This window comes from Triticum aestivum, chromosome 6A, assembly GCF_018294505.1.
Source record: "Triticum aestivum cultivar Chinese Spring chromosome 6A, IWGSC CS RefSeq v2.1, whole genome shotgun sequence".
Lineage (NCBI taxonomy): Eukaryota > Viridiplantae > Streptophyta > Magnoliopsida > Poales > Poaceae > Triticum > Triticum aestivum.
The window spans coordinates 76,557,970-76,570,309 of NC_057809.1; the positions used below are offsets into that span (position 1 = coordinate 76,557,970).

Here is a 12,340-nt window from a genome sequence, read left to right on the forward strand (position 1 = left end):
CTTCAATTCTCAAATCTCAATCCCACATGGTCGAGATCTGAGAGAGAGAGAGAGAGAGAGAGCGTCGCCGCCTCGCCCCGCCCCAGCCAGCCCCGCGCGATGATGGCCGCGCCGGCCGCCTCCCCGGCGGCGCGATCGCGCGGCAATGCCGCCGCCGGCGGCGGCTGCGCCACGTCGACGATGCTCCCGGGCCCCGCCAGCCGCGGCAACGGCGGCTGCATCGACCTCAGCACCTCGGGCCTCCTCGCGCACGGCGCCGGCAGCAGCGTCGTCGTCTCCGACCCGCGCTCCATGCAGCTTGTCTGCGTCCTCCCCATGCCCTCCTCCTCCGCCACCTCGCCCGCCTCCTTCGTCACCGCCGTGCGCTGGGCGCCCGCGGCCAGCGCGTCCTCCCTCGCCGCCGCCGAGGACGACCACCGCCCGCTCCGCCTCGCCGCCGGCGACCGCCACGGCCGCGTCGCCGTCTGGGACGCCCGCGCGCGCGCCGTGCTGCGCCTGCTCAGCCTCGACGAGTCCCGCAGCGTCGCGCCCGGCACCAGCGGCGGCGTGCAGGACCTCTGCTGGATCCACCACGCCTCCGGCTGGCTCCTCGCCTCCATCCACGGGCCCTCGCTGCTCTGCATCTGGGAGACCAGCAACAACCCCCGCGTGCTCTGGATGTTCGACGCCTCGCCCGAGTACCTCTCCTGCCTCCGCCGGGACCCCTTCGACGACCGCCACCTCTGCGCGCTCGGTCTCAAGGGCTTCCTTCTCTCCGCTGTCCCACGGCATGACTCTGACATCTCGTTGAAGGAGCATAGGATCGTTTGCGGTGCCGGGGACGTGGCAGAGCTGCAGAGACTGGAGAAGGACATATCAGCGCCGGCGCCAGCCCCGGCGCTCGCTGCTTTCCCGCTCTTTGCGGCGAGGCTGTGCTTCTCCCCACTGTTGAGACACATCCTATATGCCGTGTACCCTCGGGAGCTCGTCGTCTTTGAACTGAACTACAGCACTGTGCTCTCTGTTGCTACATTGCCAAGGGGGTTCGGCAAGTTCACGGATGTTATGGCCGATACTGATCTTGACCTGCTCTATTGCACACATGCTGATGGCAAACTGAGCATCTGGAAGCGCAAGGAGTAAGTTTGCACATCTTGCAAATATATTTTTACAATAATAATTGAGGAAGAACACCTAACTGAGAACTTGACTGAATGCCCAATCTCTGAAAAGACAACTGTCATAATGGACATTTTTATGGTTGAGTACAGCCATAGAAAAAATTGCAACCAGTAGCTTAGTCATTTTATCTAAAAAAGAGAGAACAATTTAGAATTTACTCCCTCTTATAAAAGTTTACAGAGGGTAGCAATTAAATAAGATATTATGTAACTTTACATCCTTGGGAATGTGCTGACAAACATAGACGGCCTTATAAGTTATAACCATTGGGGTATCATGTAGTTGACATTTAAAAGGAATGAACAGTCAGCGATATGTGTACTAATTGGAAGAATATTTTTCTTGCCACACATTTTGTAGATGTCATTTTGCCATTTGTGTATGCCTCATTGAAAGTGTGTAACCTGCCCTGCTAGTTTGCTGGCATTTATTCTTGACAATTTGCACACCAATATAGATATAGTTTCAGTATTGTACATAAATGGCTAACAGGTATGAGTAGTTTTTTATTGTAACATATTAAGTTCAACCTTGTTTCTTTTTTTATTCTAGGGGTGAACAAGTGCATTTGTTGCATGCAGTGGAAGAGCTCATGCCTTCAATTGGTACCGTTGTTCCTCCCCCGGCCGTTCTTGCTACTACGATCTGGCAGTCAGAGTCTATTTTTCGTAACATCGACAAACAATCTCAGGATTTGGCACATATGCAATCTTCACAGTCTATGATCTTTGATACAAAGTCGAACCAGAACATGTATCAAGGGACCATGACATATCTAACATCGATATCTGAAGATGGCAAGATCTGGTCATGGCATTTAACTTTTGACAAGTCAGTATCTTCCAAGAAAATTAATCTAGGTGCGAATCAGTGTTGTCAAGACAGCAAATAAATAAATAAATCCTATTCCTAGCCCAGCTATTAAATCGACTGATGATTCCATTTCTGTCACTAATGTCGGGAAGGAACCAGGTACATCGAACCATAGTGATGCTGGAACTTCCAACCCGCGCTCCAATGGGCTTGATTTTACAATAAAGGTTGTGTTATAACACCCCCCCCCCCCTCCCTCTCTCTCTCTCTCTCTCTTGTTGACCATTGTAAGGGATCATAGTTCCAGTCAAATGTGAATCTTTGTGCTGCTTTGCATAACTTGATCCTTCTAGATCTCTGGGATTAGGATGTACCTGTTTAGTGATCTAAATTTTGGTTCATATCACTTAACGCTGGTGCACTATTGCTTGCCTTTGCGGGTTTTCTCATGTTTGCTTTGCTATGCAGATTAATTTGATGGGCCAGCTTCATCTTTTGTCCTCTACTGTGACTACTCTAGCTGTGCCATCCCCTTCTTTACTTGCCACAGTAGCCCGTACGTCCCTGATGCTCATAGTACTGCTAGCTGTTTTCTTTCTGAAATTATCTTCAGGTTTTAAAATTTCACACTTTTATAACATTGAACAACATTTCTATCTAAAGGTGGTGGAAACAATCCTGCTCCAGCAGTACCACTTGTTGCTCTAGGAACTCAAAATGGGACCATTGAAGCTGTTGACGTATTGGCTAATGCAGTTTCTGTCAGCTTTGCTGTTCATAGCAGCACAGTCAGAGGCTTAAGATGGCTTGGAAACTCGCGCCTTGTTTCCTTCTCATATAATCAGGTGCTTTATACATCTAGTATATTGTGAATTTGTGATTGATAATTAAATGCCTGTCTACTTTCCTAATTAGGCTCTCAATCCACAAACAGCAAAGAGCCAAAGATAGTTAATTTTCTCATTGATTTGACTGGTACAGGTTAGTGATAAGAGTGGAGGATACAATAATAAGCTTGTTATCACATGCCTGAGAAGTGGGCTAAATCGCCCATTCCGTGTGCTCCAAAAGCCTGAGCGTGCAGCAATAAGGGCATTGAGGGCATCTTCATCTGGAAGGTTGGTTTCATGTTTTGACCTGTGATAACATCTTTCATCTGTCCATAACTTCTTATTACCCCTTACAGTTTGCTAATTCAGTGCACATAATCTTATCGCCGTTGTGCTTGCTGTGATTTCTCAAGCTCAATATTTGGTTTCTCAAGCATAATATTTTTTACCAGGTACCTTCTGATTATGTTTCGTGATGCTCCTGTTGAAGTGTGGGCCATGACAAAGAACCCGATTATGGTACTTATTTCTCTGCCTGTATCTATGCAAGTTTTAGAGCAATTATTTATTCTTACCCGGTTACAAGCTGACGCCTAAAGCGACTTGCTTCTATTCTTGATTGGATATAGATGGGGAATCTCTATAGATTGTCTTTTTTTGACAACCTCTCTAAAACACATTGCACTTCACGGCACGGCCAAAAAAACAAGAGAAAGAGCTTAAAGTCGGCTTTTCCTCAATTAATCATAGTGTTACCTTTTGTAATTTTGATTTCCATATTTCGAATGTTATGCACATGAATTTAGATGCATATTTTTAAGTCACTCGATCTCGTCTTGTGCATGGCAAATTGGCCTATATACATTTATGCTCAAACTTTGCTAGACATGGTCATGTTTATCAGACTGGAATAGCATCCATAATAGGCTGTCATATAACTGAGCTATTATGCCTCTGGGGAGGTATATTTACCATTATTTATCTTAATCTGTGCACTGAATTTCACAAAAGGATACCATTGGTGTGGGGGCCTCGAGTAGTTTTGATAAACAGATATTAACCTCAGGAATCAAGGTTGCAGCTTCTTTTTTTTTCAGTTGTATCAGTTTTTGGCAGCCCTGAAAGGGAACTATCTCTGGAATAGGGAATTGTTGTTTACTTTGCATAGCCATTTAAAACTCAATTACCAAATCAGTTTTGACAAAAGGTGGTTGGAGTGTTGTAAATGATCTGTAACAAGGCACCAGAATAATTATGTTAACATTGTTTGACGTAGTGCCAAACAAATCAATTATCTTTGAAGTGCCAGGGAAAATACTATCTTAAGTAACACAGGCTACAACCAAGGAATGAATTTAAAGCAGCAATACTTTTGTGCTAAATTTGCACTTCCATATCGTAATGAGAATCCAGAGGCTATACTGTTGTTACATTCAGTAAATGTATCTTGAAGACCATTACAGTAATAGTTTATCTCCGTAAATTGCCCCACTTTTGCTGTATCATGTGTGAATCAGTTCTTTCTTGTCGTAGAAGTTCTGGAAGCATGATATTTGTAAATTTTCTGAACTGTTTGTAGCTTAGATCCTTGGCTCTTCCTTTTACGGTGTTAGAATGGACACTGCCAGCGGCACCACGACCAAGTCAGAATGCATCTAAGCAATCGTCTACCTCCAAAGGTGCACTTTTAACTCACTAGCAAAGTCATATTATTGGAAATGTTATAGGTTCCATACTTGAATCATATATACTATCTATTTAAGCTTTCTACTCTTCTCTGGTTGCATTTTTACAATATTATTGCAAGATGATACTATGATAGAATTATTTCGTTGCAGAGGGTACTGCTGCAGAAAGTTCTGATGAATCATCTGAAAGTTTTGCTTTTGCATTAGTCAATGGTGCTCTTGGTGTGTTTGAAGTGCACGGACGGCGAATACGAGATTTTAGGTACTTGAATGGCTGACTTTATATCTTTCAGCAATGAAAAGACACTCACATGCAAACTTGATCAGATCATCAGTCTACATTGCAGAAATCTATGTTATTCATTTTATTCTAGTCCTCTACCCAATTGTGCTAGATCATCACAATATTTGATAGGCAAGTAAAACTAATACATTATTCTTGAATTCTTTCTGCGACCTCTACTATTTGATGCTAGTTTTTTTTCTGGCAATTTTCTGATCCATCATGTTTCCTGCTTTTTCTTTCTGTATTGGAGTCAGAAAACAGTGGTTTTTTTGGTAGTGATTGCTTGATTGCATGCAGTGTTGTGTTTGTATTTCTCCAAATGATAAGTATGCCTTGAGTTACATCAGAATAAGATGGGAGATACTTGGTGCTTGTAGAATTAGGACATCAAGTACAGATTGTTATTAGTGATGCCATTCGAGTAATTTGATTATAATTGAAGCTAATTACTTTTATTAGGTTTGATTCTCAGAGTTGAGATCTTACGAATTCTAACTGGCCTAGAATGAGAGATCAAAGTAAAATTTTGTGCCCCACCCCCTCCACTGCTGGCCCATATCTTTGTTGACGTAGTTTCTTTGTATGTGTTGAGCTACAGTTTATTTGATGTTTAACCACTACTACCCTCGTTTTAAATGTCTAATTGTCTATCCATATTAATTATGTGGTTTTATTGTGTTTTTCAGGCCAAAGTGGCCGTCATCATCATTTGCCTCTTCAGATGGCCTGGTTACTGCTATGGCTTATCGTCTTCCCCATGTTGTATGTACATTGTGGCACCACATGTAGTTTATAAGTTCCATTTTGCAGTATTTTTTTATGTGTAAGGTAGATTATCCTGGGACACATTCTGACCTAAAACTACTATTTTTAATAAAAAATAGGTGATGGGTGATAGATCAGGCAACATTCGATGGTGGGACGTTATAACAGGCCTTTCTTCTTCTTTTAGCACTCACAGGGAAGGGATTAGGAGGATTAAGTTTTCTCCTGTTGTTCACGGTGATCGGAGTAGAGGACGCATTGCTGTGCTCTTCTATGATAATACATTCTCAATATTTGACCTGGTAAGTACAAAGAAGCATTAGCTAACAGCCTATCATGTCATTGTCTTGCTCAAGACTCATTACCCACATCATGCGATACTTGTTATTGGAGTGTGATGTCAAATGTATGGTTTTTAAATAGTTATATGAAACACGTGTATTTTGTGCAAAAAAATTATGCTAAGAATATTTATAAGAAGCTGTTATTTTCATTGGAGTAGAGAAAAGGTTGTTATATTGAATAAGTTATTACTCACGCTCTTCTTTCATCCTCATTGTACACCATGCATGTTTTATTTCCATTTCCAGTATACATCTGATCCTTTTGTATTTCTTACCATGTCTATAAACTGTATCTCATACTATGCCATGATGGAACAAGTTCAAAATAGTAGTGTGCCACTGAATTCAGGAACTATGTTTTAGGATAGTGCAGATCCCTTGGCAAATGCCCTTCTCCATCCACAATCTCCTGGCACACTCGTCTTGGAGCTTGATTGGTTATCAACCCGAACAAGGAAGGATGAACCACTTGTATTATGCATCGCTGGAGCTGATAGTAGCTTTCGTCTGGTTGAAGTTAACACGTATGTCATTTTAAGAATGCACAACCTTTTCTTATTCCACTGTATTGTACGGATATTCTATTTATTTATGAGGTTTAGATTTGTCACTGTATTAAAATTCCGTCAATCTCTTGAATGAACCGATGCGATCAATGTTGTGCCCCATAGTGTTTGATTCTCTTAATGTGCTGTCAAGATGGCTTGTTAATTTTCTGAACTCTTCACATAGCATATATGCGTATGAACTCACAAGGAACTTCTGATATGGTATTCGAACTAATGTAGCTTGTCATCAATAATATTAAAATAATTATGTCAATCATATAATTCTCCCAGTTAGGACATACCAGTTAAACACTGAGAAATTGTCAACATAAAGGTGGATTAGAAGAATAATCTGTAAACAAAAACTGAACCCAACTTAAGAAAATAAAGGGAAACCAGCCATTGAACAGGAAAGGGCAAGAATAATATCTAAATGGCATTTGGTTGGTAATGTGAATTGAATTTGGACTAGCCCGTAAGCACTATTCAGGCGCACTTGCACAATTTGTGATTTCAGAGTAGCCTCCTACCCATTATTGAAGGCACCGTCAGCGTGAATGGGCAGTAAATTTGTTTCTCTTCCATCTAATTTATTTATCCACCGGTCTATTATTTTTCCTTGCCCTTTGCTTTTTAATCAATATATGCTGTTGGTGTCTGGTGGGGGCGAACAGAAAAAGGTAGCTGGGTATGGTAATGCTTGTTCTCTAATTTAGTTTTCTGTAACTCAAAAATATTGTCCAATGCTCTGGGATGCTCTAGCCTCTAGGCCTATTCAGTTCGTCACATGATGCTTTTTATGCGGCATACGTCTGATGCTCTAGTTTCCATTTTAGATACCATATATGTAATTTTGTTTGTAACATCTGTTCTTCATGCACCAGTGATACAAAGATCAATTCTGCTTCTAGGCTGCTGACTACAAAAGAGAGATTTAGGCCAATGCCATTATGCCTACCAATACTATTCCCCACAGCACATGCTTTGGTAAGATGGATGTGGTATCGTAATATTTGAACTCATCTTTTGATATAATCGTGTATGAACTCTATATTTTACTATATATTTCTTGAAGTTAGCTTTCAAAAGACTTACATTTCATTGCTTTTTCTTAAAATGCTGCTGGCAGATATGGTTACGTTCTTTCATTCAAAGAACCAAGCCTTTAAGTAACTAGTGTTTCTAATCAGTCTCCTTGAATGGCCATTTTGGACATGCACTTTCCACCTTCTGAAGATTGAATTGCGACGCAACACAAACACTTATTCTTTTTTGTTGTTGTTGTCTCAGGCTCTGCGTATGATTCTGCAGCTTGGTGTGAAGCCTTCTTGGTTTGAATGCAATAATAGTGATACATTAGGCTCTAACAGCTTTAAGGAAGGACCGGCAACCTTCGGGGATCTTCGTTCATACATGATTGAGACAACACTTCCTCCTATCGGTGATTCTGTAGTGGCTGAATTGCTGCTTAAAGTGTTGGAGCCATACAGAAAGGATGGTAATGTCAACAATATATTTTCTTTAGCAGATGATTTGGCATAAATGATGGAAATATTTCCTTTCCCTTTTGTTGAGAAGGTTGCATCCTTGATGATGGAAGAGCCACCTTATATTCAGCTATAGTAAATAAAGGAACTTGTGCAAGGTTTGCATTTGCTGCTGCTATTTTTGGTGATTTCCAAGAAGCACTTTTCTGGTTACAGCTTCCGCAAGCCCTTCAGCATTCCCTGGATAAATCGACAAGTAGATCAAGTGAGAAGGGCTTCGAATCAAGTGTACGCGCTGATTCTGAACAAACTTCCACATTAAATAGGATAGCTTCAAGCGAGAGGTCTGCAGCCAGAAATGTGGCCAACGATACTGCGGTAATATTTGAATCTGATGGTCGGTAATTTCCTGCGTCCATATATGCTTCCGCATTTAGTAATCTATCCATTCTGCAGAGTTGTGGGCAATTAAGTACAATGGCATTTAAGCAAGAGCAATTGTGGTTCAATGCGAATGAAAGGATACCTTGGCATGACAAGCTTGATAGTGAAGATGCTTTGCAAAAGCGTATTCATGAGTAAGAATCAAATATGTAAACCAGTAGTCTATTATGAAACTAAGCACATCCATCTAATTCCTCGTGCCACATGTTTTTCTGCCAACTCAGGCTTGTCTCTCTTGGAAATTTGGAAGCTGCGGTGTCCTTGCTACTTTCAACTCCTCCTGAAGGAACAAATTTTTACCCTAATGCATTAAGAGCAGTTGTATTGTCATCTGCAGTGTCAAGATCTTTACATGAACTTGCAGTGAAGGTGAACAGCCGTAAAAGATAACCATACTCTTTTCTTCAGTATGGAACATAGCTTGTTTACGACATGACACATAGTGCAACAGCGTACCAACTTGGCTTAAAGGGTAAAGTGAAAGGTCGATGGAAATAACAATTTACATAATTATATAATTCTCTGCAAAGGATGTTTGGATCCACCTTCACAATTTTGAGCATCAGTACATTTCGAGTCATGTATGTTTCTCATAATTATGAGAAGTTAATATAAGAAAATGTGCTATCAAAAGTATTTTGTGGTATTGCCGTGATGAACTTAAATAAAATATACTCCCTCCGTAAAGAAATATAAGAGCGTTTAGATCACTAGTAGTGATCTAAACGTGATCTAAACGTGATCTAAACGCTCTTATATTACTTTAGTGATCTAAACGCTCTTATATTTCTTTACAGAGGGAGAAGATACAAAATAACAACCAAAGATACGTCAAGCCACAAAGGAAAATATCATTTTTTTAGACTGAAGGGAGTAGAGTTTACTTGCTGGCTTGCAGCAATGACGTCCATTTTAAATTAATATTTGTAAAGATATAAAATAGAATAGTGCCACAATGTACTTCGGTTGTACTGTAGGAACCTGGTGTACATCTTATTAGTGTCCATGGATCTTACTTTTAGTTCTTAATAGTTAATAGTCTTTGTGATGTTAGGTTTAAATTTCTGTGTACTCCCACTAATCTACTCCCTCTGTTCCTAAATATAAGTCTTTGTAGGGATTTCACTATGGACTACATACGGAGCAAAATGAGTGAATCTACATTCTAAAATGCATCTATATACATCCGTATGTGGTTCATAGTGAAATCTCTACAAAGACTTATATTTAGGAACGGAGGGAGTAGAAGACATGAGCTTCCATATTTAGTGTCAATTTGTCCTCAGATTTGAGCTAAGAATGTTCTTGGTAAAAACCCTATGGGCTATGCTTGTTTGTTCATGGAGGGGACCCTTAATTAAGTTATGATCTTTTGTAGGTTGTTGCAGCCAATATGGTTAGAACGGACAAATCATTATCTGGAACACATCTTCTGTGTGCTGTGGGGAAATATCAGGAAGCATGCTCTCAGGTAACATCCCAGCTGATATTTTTCAATAATTCGAAGCTGCACCTGGGAGTGAAAGAAATAATTTTGTCCTTTGTGCATGTAAACTTATATGGAGAGAAGGCAAGTGTGGTGCTTACAAAGTTGCTTTTTGGATTAAAAAACTTATATATTTTTTCCATGAAACTTTGCACACACACACACACAAAATACACGAACATGTACATGCTTAACAAAAAATGGATTTTCTCAAAAATTCTGAACTTTCAATGAAAATTCTGAACTCCCGCAAGGAATAGTCCACCGTGTGGACGTCGCCGGTCAAGGTGAGCTCCACGATTGACGTGGACGTGCCGGCCTCGTGGTCATCGCAGCCCGACGCGGAGCTGCTCATGTTCCCGTCCGCGATCGCCTCCGCCACGATCGCGTTGCAGTTGGCACTATGCGCGGCCTCGTAGAACGCCCGCTGCTAGTCGACGAAGTTTGGTCCTCGCGACCATGGCCGCCATGATCTCCTTGCTTGCGAACTCGCCGTAGATTTGCCCCTCTGCCAGCTGATGATGTGCGAGGAGGGCGAGGTTGTAGTGTTGGTCCTTTTGCGCCAGCCGCAACCCCCGACACCGGTGGCGCCGGCTGCTCCTGCACCATACGGCGTTGAAGTCCATGGTGAAGCCGGAGTGGGCACGGGTACGTGGCGGCGGTCCGGATGCCCGCAAACCTCCCCCTGGTTTGCGTCTGGTTTGCGGGAAAACAGACACGTGGATAGGGGTCCGTGTCGGATGGCAAACTACGTCTGGACACCTTGGTCCAGTCATTTGCAGGCATTTTGAGGGTCCTCGTTGAGATGCGCTGACAAAGCTTGGAATATATTGAGGGTACTGCTAAGAAAAGATAAGCCTCTCTAAAAATGATAAGTTGCCATTTCCTATTTCTATAAAATGTCTAGATAAACACCATTGTGGTTGCACAACGGAAAGAATCAACGGAAGATACAAGCATTCTCTGAACTAAACAGCATTCAGATTTTAATTATTTCCTTTACATTGCAGTGTAGATTAATCAACTTTTAGGGGATAGCGTTGGAGATGCCCTTAGGCACTTAATTTGAGGGACATTCTATTACCGTGATGTTTGAATTTTCTAAGTTAAATTTGTGCATAATGGAATTCACCTGAATGGTTCAGCTTCAAGATGCTGGTTGCTGGATTGATGCTGCTACTTTGGCTGCAACTCATTTGCGTGGATCTGACTACGCAAGGTAACTTTATTAATTATTTTTTCACTCCTCAATGTACTTCAATTGTATGCCTTGTCTTGTCTCAACACACAATCAAATGATGATGGACCAGTATGGCCCTGCATAGCCTGTCCGCCCATGGCAGGGACTAGAAAGGCAGAAGATGGCAGTTATTTAGTTTGGTTTAGTCATCTGTTCATGTCAGTCTTTGAATAGCAGATAAATGGGCGCAAATGCCTTTTTGGGTATAGCTAAAATGTTAGTTTTTCTGTTTCACTTTATTAATCCGCTAAGGTATTCCCTTCTGTCCTTTGCCTGACTCACGCAGGGTACTGCAGAGGTGGGCTGGTTTTGTTCTTCGTGGTGAACAAAATATGTGGAGGTAACTGATCCCGCACACACAGTAACACTAGTTAATTGCTTATTTATCCGTCCCGGTATCAATATGTTGTTTGTTTCTATACTAGAGCTCTAATACTATATGTTGCTGCTGGAGCACTCCCGGAGGCTTTAGAGACGCTCCGCAGCAACCAGCGACCAGACACTGCCGCTCTGTTCTTGCTTGCCTGCCATGAGATCTATTCACAAATTACCACAGAGTCTAAGCCTGATGATGAGGTGCCTGAATCAGCAACGGAGCGGAGTCAAAAGCTCCTGTTCCCATCCAAGAATGTGAGTGACGAGAACCTGATCGCGGTCAGCGAGGTCTTCGGGCAGTACCAGCAGAAACTGATTCATCTTTGCATGGATATGGAACCAATTGTGAACTGAGGCTTGACACAAGTTTTGCGGATGAACTGAGGCTCGACATACGGTCTGCAACTGTAATTGTCGAAATTTTGTGTGAAGCTTTTTCATCACGATCTGCTCAGTGCTGGATGCTGAGCAGAGTGTTGTGTGGTACGCTACCCAGGCATTGAAGAAACAGTTTTTGCGATATAGGGGAAAGGAATATACATGCGATGTTGTATTGTAGGTGACAACTGTTGGCATTTTTTTTTCTTGTACCAGTAATGTAAATTTTATGTGATGAGTTGAGCAAGCGACTGCGCAGTGGATTTAACCAGAATGTATCATTTTTTTAGCAGAGATTACTACACTTGTTTTGCAGAACATATATCTGTTCAATCTGGGAAAATGTTTCACGTGCCTACCCATCACTATCAACCGGTGGATTCGCAACATATGTGTAAATCAATTTTGTGTATTTTGTTTTAGGGAACTTCATTTTGTTATGGTACTTAGCGCATCTACAGCCCGACCCCCTAAGCCCCTGTATGTTCGGCCCGA

At 41.9% G+C, this 12,340-nt stretch overlaps 1 protein-coding gene across 2 annotated transcripts; it reads left to right on the forward strand.

The window, feature by feature from the left end:
• On the forward strand, positions 1-12,092 carry LOC123132143 (WD repeat-containing protein 11). Of its 2 annotated transcripts, XM_044551900.1 has the most exons (21): positions 9-1,118; positions 1,714-2,021; positions 2,134-2,201; positions 2,443-2,530; positions 2,638-2,819; positions 2,956-3,092; positions 3,257-3,323; positions 4,384-4,483; positions 4,643-4,754; positions 5,465-5,540; positions 5,663-5,845; positions 6,251-6,411; positions 7,320-7,422; positions 7,726-7,933; positions 8,014-8,300; positions 8,379-8,500; positions 8,591-8,735; positions 9,745-9,837; positions 10,998-11,071; positions 11,379-11,432; positions 11,518-12,092. In XM_044551900.1, exons 1-21 carry the CDS (start codon positions 100-102, stop codon positions 11,819-11,821), a joined length of 3,891 nt encoding a protein of 1,296 aa, XP_044407835.1. In that variant the 5' UTR covers positions 9-99; the 3' UTR covers positions 11,822-12,092. The 2 variants fall into 2 exon arrangements, 1 of the variants encoding a protein (XP_044407835.1); XR_006464512.1 differs by lacking the exon at positions 11,518-12,092 and having other exon boundaries at positions 1-1,118; positions 8,591-8,838.
• The last annotated feature ends 248 nt before the right edge of the window (positions 12,093-12,340 follow it).

Bases quoted from the DNA above. Each gene is read 5' to 3' on its own strand.
- LOC123132143 (XM_044551900.1), top strand. From the start codon at position 100: ATGATGGCCGCGCCGGCCGCCTCCCCGGCGGCGCGATCGCGCGGCAAT. The intron at 2,202-2,442 runs GTTGTGTTATAA...TTTGCTATGCAG, and splicing joins GGCTTGATTTTACAATAAAG to ATTAATTTGATGGGCCAGCT. The intron at 9,838-10,997 runs GTAACATCCCAG...TGAATGGTTCAG, and splicing joins ATCAGGAAGCATGCTCTCAG to CTTCAAGATGCTGGTTGCTG.